The sequence below is a fragment of the Prosopis cineraria genome, unplaced genomic scaffold (assembly GCF_029017545.1).
Source record: "Prosopis cineraria cultivar Desert tree isolate PC_DT_omini unplaced genomic scaffold, ASM2901754v1 PC13, whole genome shotgun sequence".
NCBI classification, from domain to species: Eukaryota; Viridiplantae; Streptophyta; class Magnoliopsida; order Fabales; family Fabaceae; genus Prosopis; species Prosopis cineraria.
Genome location: NW_026555344.1, coordinates 10,166,042 through 10,183,901, shown reverse-complemented (window position 1 = coordinate 10,183,901; position 17,860 = coordinate 10,166,042). Strand labels below are relative to the sequence as shown.

At 34.7% G+C, this 17,860-nt stretch overlaps 1 protein-coding gene and 1 long non-coding RNA gene across 2 annotated transcripts; both read right to left on the bottom strand.

Moving 5' to 3' along the window:
* Positions 1-3,418: 3,418 nt before the first annotated feature.
* On the bottom strand, positions 3,419-7,692 carry LOC129290560 (D-3-phosphoglycerate dehydrogenase 3, chloroplastic-like). Its single transcript, XM_054927353.1, has 5 exons — positions 6,944-7,692; positions 6,027-6,403; positions 4,619-4,729; positions 4,420-4,515; positions 3,419-4,327 (listed from the first exon to the last, which is right to left on the bottom strand). Exons 1-5 carry the CDS (start codon positions 7,578-7,580, stop codon positions 3,656-3,658), a joined length of 1,893 nt encoding a protein of 630 aa, XP_054783328.1. The 5' UTR covers positions 7,581-7,692; the 3' UTR covers positions 3,419-3,655.
* Positions 7,693-9,767: 2,075 nt separating this feature from the next.
* On the bottom strand, positions 9,768-11,299 carry LOC129290554 (uncharacterized). Its single transcript, XR_008588445.1, has 3 exons — positions 11,175-11,299; positions 10,446-10,511; positions 9,768-9,891 (listed from the first exon to the last, which is right to left on the bottom strand). It is a non-coding gene; the product is annotated as an uncharacterized LOC129290554 (long non-coding RNA).
* Between the last annotated feature and the right edge of the window lie 6,561 nt (positions 11,300-17,860).

Genomic DNA, 17,860 nt, shown 5'->3' with positions numbered 1-17,860 from the left:
TTTTTAATAGAGAGAGTATATATATATATAAATTATTTAAAGAAATTCAATTATTATTATTATTAAAAATTAAATGAACAATTTTATAACATTAAGGAATTAAAATAAAATACTCTCTCTATCTTAAATTATAAGACACTTTTAAATAAAATTTTACATATTAATAAATCTTATTAAATACATCTAACAATCTTATCTTTTTAAAATAAAAATATAAACTTTTTAAAATACTCATCATTTAATATAATAAAACAAAGTGATGAAAATTAATTATGGAGAGAGAAAGAGTAATATTAAAATTAGAATATTTAATAAAACCTTAATTTATTTAAAATATCTTATATTTTGAGATTAAAAAACTCCTTTGAAAGTGTCCTATAATTTGGGATCGAGGAAGTATTATTTAAAATTTAAGGATTAAAGTTACATTTTAATCTTAAAAAAATAATGCAACTTTTTATTTCTTAGTTTTGGGGAGTAATCGACTCAACCTATAAAATTTAATTTTTTATCATTTTGATTATTAATATTATATAAATTTATCCGTAGTCTTTAATCAATAACACATTAGCAATTAGGACAAGAAGATTTGGCTAATGTGTTTTAATTAATTCATGTATATATTCTACATCAACAACCTAATTTACATGTCATTTTTTTAGAAGTTAACTTGTCTTGCAAAACTTATAGGATTATCTTGATAACTCAAAATAAAAATTAAGGATAAAATAGTAGAAATTAAATTTTAAAAATTTAATCAATAACTCCCACAAATATATGAGACTAAAAATTGAATTAGCCCTTATTCAAATATTGATACTTATCTTTTATAAATTATTTATTTTATAACAAATTTTTATTACTAATATTACTAATACATTAAACTTCACATGTCTTAATTTAATTGGATAAAAGTAGATTAATTATATAACTCTAGCCTTTTTTATTATTTTTAATCATTTAAGTATAAATGAATAGTTCTATACCTGTTTTAATTGATAGTTGTCATTTAAATTTTGTCGTACCTTTTTTTCTTGGAAGATTCTAGCATCTGTGGTTGATGACTATGAAGTTTAACTAGGAAAGGAATAGAAACACGGACTGCCATGCTAACTGCCAAGTATGCTTGTTGCTTGCTTCAATTTCTATCCAGTGTCTTTGAATGAGTTGGTTGAATCATATATTCCTTTCAATCCTATATATAAAAAAAAATTAAAAATAATTTTTTAGCCAAAATATAAGACACCTTTAATAATTAAAATACTTTTTTCAATTTTGCTCATTCTTGATTAACGTAAAGGTATTTAATGTACTTATATTATTATTTAAAGCTAAAGGTAAAAAAAATACACCTCGCTTTTTCATAATATCAAAAAAATTAACTTTTTTAATATATATAAAATAGGTAAAAATATTTTATAATAAAAAATGGAGAAAGTATATGTCAAAAAATATAGTAGGTATGCAGGGGTGGTGAAGTCCCTCACAGGCATTGGTCTATAAATGGTGAGTTCACCATGAGATCCAAGGTATCTGACCTTGGGACTAATTGAGGCTTCTCATGGCTTTGGAAGTTTAGGCCTTGTTTGGTATGAAGGATTGAAGGAGTGGGACTAGAATTAAGACTGAGTAATCCCATGTTTTTATGTTTGGTAGGAGGGATTAAAAGTTTAATACCAAACCCAATCCTATTTAGATGGGATTATCCAGTACTACCTTCTACCTGATATTGAAAAATCAATCCTAGGATTGATTTTTTCTGATCAAATTACTTGTTCTCTCACTCTCCTCTCTCTCTCTCTCTCTCTCTGCCCCCTCATCGTCCCCTGCCTTCTCGTCTCTCTCCCGATCCTCTCGCCATCTTGTCCCTCCCCCGCCCTCTCGCCTCTCTTCCCTAACCAAATAACCTCCCTTGCATCTACGACATTTAATGGGTTAGAGCTTAAGTTTGAGTTTATCCATTAGTCTTCCTCCCTTTCCTTTCTCTTCAGATCTAGATGTAGATCGCGTCTTTGCATTTTGAGTTCAAGTTTTATTCATTTGCCTTCCTCCCTTCCCCTTCTCTTCAGATCTAGATGTAGATCGCGTCTTCATCGTTTTTGGATCATGAGCAGTGTGGCAAAAGCAAGGGCAGGCAAAAATGGAGCCTCCCTCCTCGACGGAGATAGAGACAGAGGGAGTTTGAGTATTGGCTTGATCTGTTCATATTCCTCGCCCCTTGAAATTGTTTGCAGATTTTGCTAGATTTTTAATCTGTGCTTCATAAATTTTTAGGTGGTGGTTATTTGTTTGTTTACAACTTTTTCAAATTGCAACAAAGTAAAGTACTTTGTAGCCGATGCAAGGAGTAATGATTTAGGAATGGCCGGAAGATTTGAGTGGAAGGAAGATGAGGACATTTGTGTCTTTCTTGCAATTTTTTTGGTTCAATCCCAAACTTCTTTTTTTAATCCCTTAGTGTACCAAACAACATTTTAAAATTTATTTTTACTTCCAATCTCATTCTCAATCTCAATCTTAATACTATTTTCAATCTTTTAAAATGTGAGGCTTTATACCAAACGGGCCTTAAAGTCTTGTGATAGTGGAGACCATTCTTATGGCTTTGCATTCGTGACACTACTTACCAACGACCACAGCCATGCACGTGGTTGATGATTGTCTTGTACGCGCGGGGTTCCTGGGCTTGTTATTAAAAGATATATATTTAATATAAATAAAATTAAAAACTTATAAAATTATTTGACAAAATTAATAAATTTTAAAATTTTTCTTAAACTTCATTCATTTTTAAATATAAGAAGAAAAAATAAATTCATACAAAGTTAATTAAATATAATAATTGCATTTAAAATTAAAAAAATAAACTAAATTATCCTAATAATTAATAAAATAAATTTGTCTAGCGAAAATAAACATTAATTTTATAAAAGATAATTTGAAAAAAAATATAATAAATGCTTCTTAAAATATATAGTTTTACTTAAAAATAATAAACAAAGATATTCAAAAATGGAGAGAATAACTCATAAATAGAACGAATGAGTTTTTTTTTTTTCCCTTGGTTACAAACTAAAGAGTATTTTGTGTTACCCATGCTTTCTGAACCAGCCACCAGGAACCTCAAGCACACACAAGTGGACAACCCAACCCAATTTTTAATATTCTAAAAATGTATATTATCCTTTTGCTTTGCCTATGGTACAGTGTACTATTTTTGTTACCCATACTGCCAGACACTTATCCACACACCTCGTTTCTAAAATCTTAGAAGTTTAATAGTTCTTGATGGCCTCAAACACCCAAGTCTATGCTAATCAACATCAAACAGGTGACTTGTATCTACGCAACCATAATGACGTGAATTATCACGGAATGGTAAAAACGAAAATTACCAGGATGTGTGAAGTACATAAAGTGACAGAAAGGATCAATGCATTTAAAGCTATGAAAAGAAGTAGAACATAAGTCCTCAACAAAAACAAAAACAAGAAGCTGGCTTTGGCAAAACTTGATGCAGCGACCATGAGAAGTGAAGGCTGTTTTTTTATTTAGGGTACACCTAGTTTTATTCTCGACTCACCCATTCCATGACCACATTTAAGAAAAACAAATAGAAAAACCGTATTATGCAAGCCATAAGTATCTGCTATTGCTAAAGCTTAAGAAACACAAACTCTTCGATGGCAGGCACTGATCCAATCTTGTTAAGAGCCTCCTTGTTTGGTTCTTCGTCCACACCAATAGCCATGATAGCTTGTTTCCCCCTAGAAGTTCTTCCCACACTCATGAAGCTGACATTAACGTTATGCTCCCCGAGAATGCTCCCGACAGTGCCAATCATCCCAGGTTGATCTTGCTGGCGACACAGTATAAGGTTGCCTTCTAAGCTCACATCAGTACCAAATGAGCCCACACATGTCAAATGGGGTACTCCAGACTTAATTCTCCCCTCGATGCTAATCTCACCATTCTCTTTCACAGCACTTGCAAATTTGGAATCCACATTGGATAATTGAACTTGAATTGAATGAACAGGGAATTCTTGGGATGAGTCAGCGACTATACGTTCCTCGCTTATGCGGAGGCCTTTCTGTTTGGCAGTGAAATCAGCATTCACAAGGTTGATATATGAGTTTGATATTGGCTCAATTATGCCTTTAGTGATCATGGCTCGTAGAAGCCGAGTGTCCAAGTCATCTGGGTCCCTTGCCGATTGATAAGTCACTTTTACTGATTTGATCCCACTTCCTCCAGACACCAACTGGACAGCTAGCCTTCCCAGCTTCTCAGCCAGCACAACATATGGAGCCAGCTCTGACAGAACCTGATCACAACAAGGTTAGAAGACTCATGTATGAATTGGTTGTAATAAGTCTTAGGTTGTGTCTGTGTCATGATTTTGTGTTTTTTCTTTACCTCTGGAGCAACCATGGGAGCATTGACAGCAGTCGCTGAAAGTTCCCCCTTCAATGCCCCAAGCACGGCCTCAGCTATTTCAATGGCTACACCTTCCTGTTCACTCAAATGTCGATTCAGAGTTTCAGAACCACACTTAAATGAAAGGTTGGTTCTTAAAGTTAAAAGAAGTTTACAAGTGTACAAGGGGGAAAAAAACCTGAGCCTCTTTTGTGCTCGCTCCAAGATGAGGCGTGACTGTCACATTTTCATGTTGCACCAACTTGCTGTCTTTGGACGGAGGCTCCTCAGTGAATACATCAAGTGCAGCCTGTTCCATACACAATTGTTAGAAGGATACACATGTTGCAAGTATATGAAAAAATAGAAACTGTCAAAATACAATATCTATTATTTGATGCAAGTGTTAAAATAAACCACCCCCACCAATGATATCAAAAGCAACAAGAAGTTTTATCTCCATAAATAAGGTTAGCTACATGGAATAAAGAATGCTATATACAAATAACTAACTTTTTATTCTAATAAGTGCTGGTTCAATTGGTATAATTATGCTACTTTAACTAATAGTTTCGTATTTGAACATGTAGTATCAGCGGCGGACTCATGTTATATGTGGGTGGGGCCCTGGCCCCCCGAACTTCTTTTTTTCTTTTTTTTTTTTTTTAATACATAGGTATAGGTATTAGCTGTTAAGACTTGCATAGCACATCACCACTTTTCCACACTGATGGCCAAAGAAAAATTTCCTTCTCACAACATATCCCCATTGAATGCTTGCGAAATTCCAGCAATAAAAGTATATGTTCTCAACTATTAAAGTATAAATTTACATATTTAAATCCTAATTAATCGAAAGCACAATCAGCTTTTCCATTAAAATAGATAATAGAAAGGCATCAACCTTCGGAGCCTCAAAGGAGATGCCTGTGTATAAGAGAATAGGGGAATGGTTCATTGATTCTCTTCCATAATCATTCACAGTAAGCTTTATCTGGTGGTCAAAATTATACTTCCTCCAATTTAAAATGTAAGCATTTTCTCTCAACTAATCTTAGTCCAAAATATAAACAACTTAGTATTTGTAAAAAAAAAACAATTCACTTTACCTCTTATATTTGCAAACCTGAATTCTTGTGAATGTGAATTTATAACCTTTTTCTCAGTCATCATAAATTAAAAATAAGGATAAAATAAAAAAAATAATATATATTTTTATGACAAAAGATGCTTATATTTTAGACCGGAAAAAGTATCTTTTAAGATAAAGAAAAGGGAAGCAAAGAACAAGAAAGGGGGATGCATGTGAAGTGAGGCGCTTTGGCCCCTCAGAAGTCAAAGCTAGATCCGCCCCTGTGTAGCGTACAATTGTATTAAAAACTGAAGAGTTTCACTATCCTTATGGTCCTATCTGATTCAACGTGAATCAGTCAGAATCCAATATGACTTCTAAATAGTAATTGATTTGATGCCAAAAAGAGCCCTCACTTTTCAATATATCATTCACTAAAATCTCATTTTGTGACTCAAGTGTTCCTTTTGCTCCACCTCTACCAATATTAAAACATAGAACAAACAAAAATTGAAGACGGGATATGCATACATACCTGAGCAACAATTCCACTGTCAAGAGCTCTTACCAGTGCATCTTCGTCGATAACACCACCTCTAGCGACGTTGATGATGCGTACTCCCTTCTTCATCTTCGCAAAAGAGTCGTCATTGAAGATCTTATTGGTGGATGGAGTGAGTGGCATATGAAGGGAAATAAAGTCAGCACTAGAGATGGCATCATCAAATGGAACCAAATCCACACCAATGGCACGTGCCCTATCAGCTGGGGCATATGGGTCATGAGCCACCACGTGCATGCCCAGCCCTTTTGCTCTCCTTGCCACTTCAGATCCCACTTTTCCAAATCCCAAAATTGCCAGTGTCTTCCCCACCATTGAAACTCCAACATACTTGTTTCTTTGCCATTTTCCTGGAAAATGAAACTTGAATTTTTCACCTCTAGTCTCTTGGAATAATCAGATTCTCTGATCTATATATCAAGACCTCTCCTTGCCAATTTAAGCATCTCCATAGAGAGTAACAACAACTAATGTCAAAATCCTCGTATCCAAGAACAATAGATCCGCAGATATTAATGCTAAAATATTTTAGGGAACATTGGAATTTAAAGACCTATTGAAAAATATATTTGGGGAAAAGAACCTAAACAAAATATATGATTGATCTTTTATGATGCATTTTTTCTTTAATATTCGGCCATCAATGTCTTTTTCCCCAAATATGCTTTTGAATCGGTGTTTAATCCCAATTCCCAAAAATTTTTCCAGATCCAGCGTTTGGTTCCCAGGAAAATTGAGAAGTTGAAGTTGTCGGGCATCAAAATTAGTGCACAGTAATCGTTATTCATGTTTGAATGCAATTATTTTAGTCAAAAAAAATTAGTGCACAGTAATTTTAAAAAATATATATAATATGGTGTCTGATACTGAACACTGAAGCAAAATGTTACCCGCTTTCATGGAAGCGTCGGCCTGTGCAACATTTCTGGCCATGGCGGTGAGGAGAGCGATGCCGTGCTCGGCGGCGGCGATGGTGTTGGCGGTGGGAGCGTTAACGACGAGGCAACCGAACTCAGTGGCAGCTTGCAGATCGACATTGTCGATCCCCACACCAGCTCTTCCCACAACCTTCAACCTTCCCTTTCCCGCTTCGAACACTTGCCTTGTAACCTTCGTCCCGCTTCTCACAATCAAAGCGTCGCACGATGCGATCTTCGAGCACAGTTCTTCAGGGGAGAGATCGTAGGCGCATTCCACTTGTCCGAACTCCCGCAAAACTTGGAGCCCCGCCTCTCCGAGCTTCTCGGTAATCAAGACGGTGGGTTTCGGACCCAAAGACGACGACGAAGAAGAAGAATAAGATTTCAGATCCTCAGAGATAGAAGCAGAGGATGTGTGTGCTGTCTTCAAGGCATTATTGACGAAGGAGGAAAGTGGAGAATGAGATCGCGAAAGAGAGAGGTTGAGCTTGTTGAAGCTGTCGGCGTTCAGAAAGCAAAGGACAGAGGATTTTGAAGGCGAAGAAGGTGACGAAGTGAAAGCAGAAGGAAAGGGTGGTTTGATTGAAGAAGCAGAGGAGGAAGCCATAGCTCAGATTTCTTGATCTCTGTGTGAGAGAGAGATGTTATTATATGTACATATATACACATACACCCACACACCAAGAAACTTCGATTTTCTTCGGTTAATTTGAATGTTCGATGACGGGATCATAAAATGCATCCATTCAACTCAATTCACGAGGGGGTGTCCAGAATAATCACACATTATGAGATAAACAATTTTACAATTAAAATTTATTGCGCTGAAATGAGGAATCTATTCTATTCATCTAATCATTTCAGAACAAGAAGGGAATTTAAATTTCTTGCCTTGTTTATTTTTAGGGCAAATCATAAAAAATTTTAACCCGAAATTAGCTTCATTCGTGTGGCTTAAAAGTTTAAACCTAAATTCACATTTACTTTGTTATTGTTTGGCTGCCATATAAAGAGTTTGGAATTAAATTATAGGGGAAATCAACCTGATGGTGCTCATCTTGATGAGATCTAGATCATTTAAATTTTAATATGGATAGTTCAGATCTAAAATATTATTATATATTTTTTATTTTTTTTATTTATAAAAATTATAAAATAATTTTAATAAATTTTTTAATTTTCAATCTGATCTAAATTTAACTTAAGAGGTTCAATTTAATATTAAAATATTTATAATTATTATATATTAATTATTCAAATGTATTTTGTATATTATTCAAATTATCTGAATTGTACAGGTCTTATCACACCGATGAGTATCATCGTGCTCATCAGCGTGATGATCACTTAAGTTAGGTCCAAATTAACCATACTTTATTCTTGTCTTATGTTACATCTGTAATCAATGTTCCAAGAACCCAACATATCTGAATGGTTGAATCAATTAGATCATAAAACTAGCCTCACTAATGGTTTGATTTAAACCCAAAAAAAAAAAAAAGCCATTTTCATGGAGTTAAGTTGCATGAGAGTTGACACAATATGGAGTAAGAACCTATAACAAATTTTAGAAAATCAAACAAATTTAAACCTAATGATGTTGAACGTTATGATATAAATGCAAATATTTTTGAACCTATTCCTACTAAAATTAATGAAGATTCATTCATGCTTGTCAAGTTATAAAATAATAAGTATTCTGTTATTAATTTATAGTTATGCTGTATTATTTTATTAATAAATAGACATATTGTTGATTTCATGATTTATATATATATATATATTATGCATTTAGTAGTATTTTTATTTAATTATTATGCCATCTACTCTCTTTAGTTCTATTTATAAATTACTTCCAACATTTTTACCGTAATCAAGAAAAACTTTAAATCTTATTAACTCTATCTAAAAAGTAAACAAGTTTTTAACTTTACCCCTATTAAATATATCTATTTAAAAAAAATACTCTAACATTTAATAAACTTCCTTACAATTAATAGGGGCAAAATTGTAAAGATGAATATAATAATAACTAAGGTGCCTTATAAATAGGATTAAAACAAATATTTTCTTTCTACCATGTAAATAGGATTATAGGAGTATTTGACTATTAATTTAACCGGTTGGATTATAAAAATCAAGATTCACTAACTTTTATGGTTTGACATTTGGCTTGGCTTTTAAAACATTGTAGTATGTAATTAGATCTGCTAAGTATATACTCCCTTGTTTTTACATATAAAAAGAAAAAAATAATATCACACAATTTAAAAAAGTCAACTAATCATAATAATTATGTTCAAAAATAAAAAAATTAGACTAAAATATCCTATATTAATTAACATAAGTATACATTAATTATTTTTTATTAATGTAAATTATAAGGGGTGATTTAAAAAATGTGTAATAAATGCTTATTGAAATATGTGATTTTGTTTATATAAAAAAAAGTAAAAAATTGTAATTTCTCTTATAAACAGAAATGGAGTAATTGTAACACCCTTAAATTTACAAACCGATTTTTCACAAATTATTAATTCAACAAATTATTATTATTTTTTCCATTGAACCCTTATCATACCCTTATCATGGTAGAAAAATTTCTACCATGATACATCCAAGACAATATATCACAGGTCTTAAAATATCTCAAAAAAGCAATTAGAACCATGAGGGACAGACAGGATCCTCATGTCATGATATTCAAATCAGATCATAAATCAAGAGGGACAGACATAATCCTCTTGGTCATATAAATACTTTTAATAAAAAGGATTAGAGTTTACATGCTTCACAAAAAAGATATGTCTTAAGTTGGCACAAGATACATTGTATAATCTAAAATAAGAGGCAACGTAAAAGATGGTGTCTCACACACCATAGTTACACCTCTGGTGCTTTCTCGGCCGGACTCGCTCCTGTAAAAATATTAACCATGGGGAATGAGACTTAAAAGTCCCAGTAACCAGAAATTAATATGTAATGATGCATGCGGATGTAACTAATCATGCGATTGCTAAGTGGGCACACAAAACATTTAATCGAACAATACTTTCAAACAAACCGAACAAGTATTTAATTTGCATGACTGCACCTTATATCCTCCTTTCGCCATGCTCGGATGCCAAATCACCCGGCCAAAGGTGAGTTGGACCAAGCGACACGCCACTCATTGGGTCCAATGAGGGCTTACCACGTGGTAATAATTAACCGAACAGAAATTCCCGTTAACACCATATATTAAAATACCTTGACAAGTCATGCATCATTTAAATATCCAAACAGGAATATATCCGAACAATAATATCTCATCATGATAAACAAAAATAAATTTTTTGACCCACTTGGCAATAATTTCAAACAAGTATATATATACAGTATTTATTTTTATTAATTCATAATTTTTTCAAACAATAAAACAACACATAACCATTCACAAACACACCCATCACAACACATTAATAATGGTTACCTTGTGTCTTGAATAACAAGTTCCCCTTCACAACTCCTTTTTCACCACTATCTTTGTGAATATAATCTACATAATCATTTCACAATACTACATATTAATTTTACATTAAAATAAATAACTCTAATTTAAATAGTTAGAAAGTCTTAGATCTATAATCCATATTAACACTAATTTAAGATTTATGCCTCATTTAACTTTCCAAATTCTTTTCTAAAATTCTCGTACCTTAATAAACTATTTTTTTATCCTCAAATCACTTCTAGTATCACAATTTCATCCTTCTATATTCTAAAAATTCGTCCAAAAATAAATTAAAAATTTTAAAATTATCCTGAAGCCTCAAATCACCTTTCTATAACCTCAAAAATACCTATTTATACTTAAATAAATATTTAATAATCATAGGTTTATCCTTACATCTCAGATTCCACATAAATTCAACCATATAGATCTAGATTTTAACTCAAAAATTCTTAAACATGAGTTTCAACCTCAAGAAAATATTCTATAATATTTATTATATCCCTAAGAGTTTTAACCTATATTTTTAATCCATCATATCATCAGATTAACTATCCTATAGAAAAATCCTAATCGAAATATTTACTCTATCCTACAAAATAATCATATCACTAGAAAGCTAATATTATTTAGAAAATAACTATAAAATTAATTTTGTAATTAAATAAATTTTTAAATGCTAATCTAAACAGGAAAGTTAGAACATACCTGAAGAAAAAGAAAATAATCCCCCCTTGCGAGAAAACGCCGAGCAACGTGAGAGAAAGAGAGAAAAATAATATAAAAATGGGATTGTGAGTCCCAAAATTATATTAAAAAAAACTATAGGTCTGAATTTAATTATTCAAATCTTTAGGCCATAAGTTACAATTTCCTCTAAATTGCATCTTAGCCTCTCATGCTTCCTAATGCACACACCCCCCTCCTTTTTATACATGAAGGCACCTCTTCTCTTCCCTCATCTAACCAATGTGGGACTTAGAAACAACAACCTTCCTCCCCCCATTTTTTTGTTCCTTCTACCTTCTCTTTTTTTTTAACACACACATAAAAAAATTATTTATGTATTATATCTTAACTAAATATTGCTTATGTGATTTTAAATTTAAATTTTTAAATTCATAATTAAATACCTAACCATAATATTATTTCTAAATAACTTCAAATAATATAAATTCCTATTATTATCATTTTTTCCTCAAAACCTAAATTCCACAATTTCTTTATTATATAAAAATTAGGATGTTACAATTCTCCCCTCCTTTTAGAAATTTTGTCCTCAAGATTTAATAGATAAACTTAGAAACTATGTACCTAAGCAAATAAATGTGGATAATCTTGCCTCATACTCTCCTCAGTCTCCCAAGTAGCATCACCTAGAGCTCCACCCTTTCAAATCACCTTCACGAGTCGGATGGTCTTATTGCGCAGTTGTTTGTCCCTGAAGTCCTTAATTCGCTCCGGTTCGGATCTAAAGGTCAAATTCTCCCTCAATTCCACTTCTTCAGGTTCAATAACATGGGAGGGATCTGGGTTGTACTTCTTTAGCTGTGATATGTGGAACACATTATAGATACCTGCAATCTGTGGAGGCAATGCAACTCTATATGCAGTAGATCCAAGTCACTCCAAGATCTCATACGGGCCCATAAATCTAGGTGTCAACTTTTTTGCCTTAATGGATCTACCAATGCCTGTCGCCAGAGAAACCTTCAAAAATACATGATCTCCTACTTCAAACTCTAACGGCCGTCTCCTCTTATCAGCATAGCTCTTCTGTCGGCTCTGAGCAGTTAGCAATTTTTGCTTAATCATTGCAATCTTCTGGGTGGTCTGCTCTACAATTTCTAGACCAATGATACTCCTCTCACTTAATTCTGTCCAACACAAAGGCGATCTACACTTCCTTCCATACAAGGCCTCATAAGGCGCCATCCCAATACTAGAATGATAGCTGTTATTATGAGCAAATTCAGCTAATGGCAAATGATTATCCCAACTACCTGGTAGTTCAATGGCACAAGCTCTCAACATGTCCTCCAAAGTTTGAATCGTCCTCTCTGTTTGTCCATCTGTTTGGTGGTATGCGGTGCTAAAACTTAGTCTGGTACCCATAGCCTTCTATAGCGCACCCTAAAAGTTTGAAGTGAACCTTGGGTCACGATCTGACACAATTCTAGAGGGTATACCATGAAGTCTAACTATCTCCTTAATGTATATATCAGCAAATTTCTCTAATGTAGAGGTAAACTTGATTGCCAAAAAGTGAGCCGATTTGGTGAGTCGGTCTACTATCACCCAAATAGCATCTTTACTCGAGGGTGTTCTTAGCAGTCCAGTGATGAAATCCATGAAAATATCATCCCATTTCCACATTGGAATATCTAACGGTTGCAGTGTTCCAGCTGGCTTCTGATATTCTATCTTTATCTTCTGACACATTAAACATCTAGAAACAAATTCAGTTACATCTTTCTTCATTCCTGGCCACCACCAATCTCGCTTCAAATCATGGTACATTTTAGTTATACCGGGATGAATTATATATTTGCTCCTATGAGCTTCTTTTAAAAGGATATTCCTCAATCTTGGATCATTAGGTACACAAACTCTACCTTTATACCTCATCACTGTGTCATCAGAGATGGTAAAATTTGGGGCTTTACCTACCACTATCTCCTTCCTTATATTCTTCAAGTAGTCATCACTCTGCTGTGAGACTCTGAGATCTTCCCAAATTTGCTCTCAAAGTCTGCTACCTGGAGTGCGGCCATTTGATGTTCAATCACACCCACTGGAACATCATGAAAACTGTTCCACAAATGATATTCATGGACCATCAAATGTGCAGCATGAATAGTCTTCCTACTTAAGGCGTCAGCTACCACGTTAGCCTTACCCGGATGGTAATGTAATTCAAAGTCATAATCCTTCAGAAATTCCATCCATCGTCGCTACCTCATATTAAGCTCTTTCTGATCAAATAAATACTTCAGGCTCTTATAGTCACTGAAGATTTGAAACTTAGATCCATACAAGTAGTGTCTCCATATCTTCAGAGCAAACACAACTGCAGCCAACTCCAAGTCATGTGTAGGGTAATTTTCCTCATGTGGCCTCAACTGTCTAAAGGAATAGGCAACCACTCGGTCATCTTGCATCAAAACACATCCTAAACCCTTTAAAGAAGCATCAGTGTACAGAGTGTACGGCACCACAGGGTCAGGAATAGTTAATACTGGAGTAGTGGTTAACCTCTTTTTCAATTCTTGGAAAGCAGCTTCACATTTGTCAGTCCAAATAAATGGGGCATCCTTCTTAGTCAGCTTAGTTAAGGGCATTGCAATTTACAAAAATCCCTTAATAAAGCGACGATAATAACCTACTAAACTTAGAAAGCTTCATATCTCTGTAACAGATTTTGGCTGTTCCCACTTCATCACTGCATCAATCTTGCTAGGATCCACTGCAACTCCGTCTCTGGACACAGCATGGCCCAAAAACTTTACTTCTTGGAGCCAAAATTCACACTTGTTTAATTTGGCATAAAGCTTATGTTCCCTCAAAACTTGCAAGACGATTCTTAAATGCTCACCATGAGCCTCCTCATCCTTTGAATAAATAAGAATGTCATCAATAAACACTACTACAAACTAATCTAAATAGGGTCGAAAGATCCTATTCATGTAATCCATGAATACCGCAGGAGCATTCGCAAGTCCAAATGGCATCACCATGAATTCATAATGCCCATATCTCGTCTGAAATGCTGTCTTAGGTATATCCTCCGCTCTCACTCTCAATTGGTGGTACCCTGACCTTAAGTCAATCTTTGAGAAAACTGCGGATCCCACAAGCTGATCCAGCAAATCATCGATTCTCGGAAGTAGATATTTGTTCTTGATGGTAACTTTGTTCAATTGTCTATAATCAATGCACAATCGGAGGCTTCCGTCCTTCTTCTTTACAAAAAGGACTGGAGATCCCCAAGGTGAAACACTCGGTCTGATGAAACCCTTCTCAAGTAGCTCTTCAATTTGCTTTTTCAGTTCCGCTAACTCTGAAGGGGACATCCGATAAGGAGCCTTAGAAATGGGCCCTGTACTAGGTACCAATTCAATTGAGAACTCTACCTCACGCTTTGGGGGTAAACCGGAGACTTCGTCTAGAAATACATCCGCAAATTCTTTGACAATTAGGATATTCTTCACGCCTTCATCATCTCAGCTTGGATAGAGAAGAAAACCATATAGGCCTGGCAACCCTTCTTCATACATCTATCAACTTGCACCGCCGACAAGAAAACATGATCTTGAGTCTCGACTGGGGTCACCGACAAAGAAGATAAAGACACACTCCTCTCTCTACAATCTAGGATAGCACCATTTACAGCCATCCAATTCATTCCCACAATTACATTCATACCTCTCAGTGGTAGGATAATTAAGTCCATAGTTGTTTTCCTATTTTTAAACTCGACCACTAGGTTAAGGCATGCCTTAGTAGTCCTCACAGATTCTCCCGCAGGAGTAGACACATTCATATCAAAAGGTAAAATACACACAGGCAAATCAAGGTTCTTTACACAAGTTTCAGAAATAAAAGAGTGTGTAGCACCCGAATCAAATAGTACAACAATATCATGATGAAGGATTTTGATGTTACCTCTAATGGCATCTGGGGAGTTCATGGTGTCCTGAGTAAGAGCAAACACACGGACCAGAGACAGTAGGATGTTGGGAAGGGTTCTTCATATTTGAGCCCTGGTTGTCCCCACAAAACTTTACAATATGACCGGGTTTTCCATAAATGTAACAGACCCAGCACTGTCCGAAATGACGACGCCCGCATTTAGTGCACTGCTGAGAGCTCGCTGTACTCGGGGTAGGGGTAGATATTGTTGGGCTCCTCTGTGACCCGTGATAACTACTATGATAGCTCATCTGTCCTTGGCCCCTTTAAAATGGACCCTTCTGCCTTCCTTGGTTCCATGAGCTACTCAAACCCTGATGGTTTTTCTTCATAATGCCTCCGGTGGGTTGAGGGTAGGTTAGGGGTCTACTATATGAATAACCCCTCTTCTCTCTCTCGACCTCCTTCTTACTGCGAGCTACTACTTGTAGTTTTATGCACATTTCATCATAATCTCGGATATCTAGATGAGCCAATTGTTCCCTCAATTCTGGTCTAGCCTTCTCCAATAAGCGCTTAGCCTTCCATTCAGAATCATCCCTATACTGCAGGTTCGTGGAGTATCTAGATAACTCCTGAAACTTAGCAATAAATGTGTCCTCATCGAGGTTCCCTTGCTTAAAGGCATGGAATTTCGCTTCCTTCTCAGACCTTAACTTTGATGGAAAGTAATGCCTGAATAATTTTTCCTTGAATTCCTCCCAGGTGAGTGTAGAATCATCCCTGGGCCCTGCTGTCTCCCACCAATCTCTTGCTCCTTTCACTAGGAGCACTAATGCTACTTGTACTTTTTGATTGCTGGTGCATGTGACTACTTGAAAGATGAATTCGAGTCTCTTCACCCATTCCTCTACCACGGTGGTTTAAGGTTACCATCAAACGTAGGAGGGTTAAACTTCCTAACAGTTTCTCACAAATCAGTAATGGTTGGTGGGGCTCTCTGTTCCTCCTGCCTAATTTCCTCCCTTCTAAACTCATGATCTCTCGGAGTGGCAGGATGTGAGGAACTGCCTTCCCCCACATGACTCTTAACATGAGCCCTATCTCCATTTTCAGTTACCTTTTGCCTCTTTAGCTCCGTCAACTCTTATCGTATCCTTGAACCTTGTATGTTAATGTTTTTATAAGCATTCTTAATTCCGCCAAGTCAAGCTTCTCATTTGGCAGTGGCGGTGGCAGGTGCTCATGTTGGAATCCTGAGTTACCACGAGTAACAGGCATTTTCTCTCCCCTCCTAAAAGATACAAGATATAAATAATAAAATTAGCCTAGCTATATAATGGCCATACAATGAGAAGCACCATAACAATGTATATTGCCAACCGACTATATGCAATGCACCACACATAATAAATACATATTAAATTCACACAAATAATAGTTTCAAACAAAAGTTTAAATAAGTGTTACTAAAATATAGGCTCGAAACATGATGCTCTGATACCAATATGTAACACCCTCAAATTTACAAACTGATTTTTCGCAAATTATTAATTCAACAAATTATTTTTTTTTCCATTGAACCCTTATCATGGTAGAAAAATTTCTACCATGATACATCCAAGACAATATATCACAGGTCTTAAAATATCTCAAAAAAGCAATTAGAACCATGAGGGACAGACAGGATCCTCATGTCATGATATTCAAATCAGATCATAAATCAAGAGGGACAGACATAATCCTCTTGGTCATATAAATACTTTTAATAAAAAGGATTAGAGTTTACATGCTTCACAAAAAAGATATGTCTAAGTTGGCACAAGATACATTGTATAATCTAAAATAAGAGGCAACATAAAAGATGGTGTCTCACACACCATAGTTACACCTCTGGTGCTTTCTCGGCCGGACTCGCTCCTGTAAAAATATTAACCATGGGGAATGAGACTTAAAAGTCCCAGTAACCAGAAATTAATATGTAATGATGCATGCGGATGTAACTAATCATGCGATTGCTAAGTGGGCACACAAAACATTTAATCGAACAATACTTTCAAACAAACCGAACAAGTATTTAATTTGCATGACTGCACCTTATATCCTCCTTTCGCCATGCTCGGATGCCAAATCACCCGGCCAAAGGTGAGTTGGACCAAGCGACACGCCACTCATTGGGTCCAATGAGGGCTTACCACGTGGTAATAATTAACCGAACAGAAATTCCCGTTAACACCATATATTAAAATACCTTGACAAGTCATGCATCATTAAATATCCAAACAGGAATATATCCGAACAATAATATCTCATCATGATAAACAAAAATAAATTTTTTGACCCACTTGGCAATAATTTCAAACAAGTATATATATACAGTATTTATTTTTATTAATTCATAATTTTTTTCAAACAATAAAACAACACATAACCATTCACAAACACACCCATCACAACACATTAATAATGGTTACCTTGTGTCTTGAATAACAAGTTCCCCTTCACAACTCCTTTTTCACCACTATCTTTGTGAATATAATCTACATAATCATTTCACAATACTACATATTAATTTTACATTAAAATAAATAACTCTAATTTAAATAGTTAGAAAGTCTTAGATCTATAATCCATATTAACACTAATTTAAGATTTATGCCTCATTTAACTTTCCAAATTCTTTTCTAAAATTCTCGTACCTTAATAAACTATTTTTTTATCCTCAAATCACTTCTAGTATCACAATTTCATCCTTCTATATT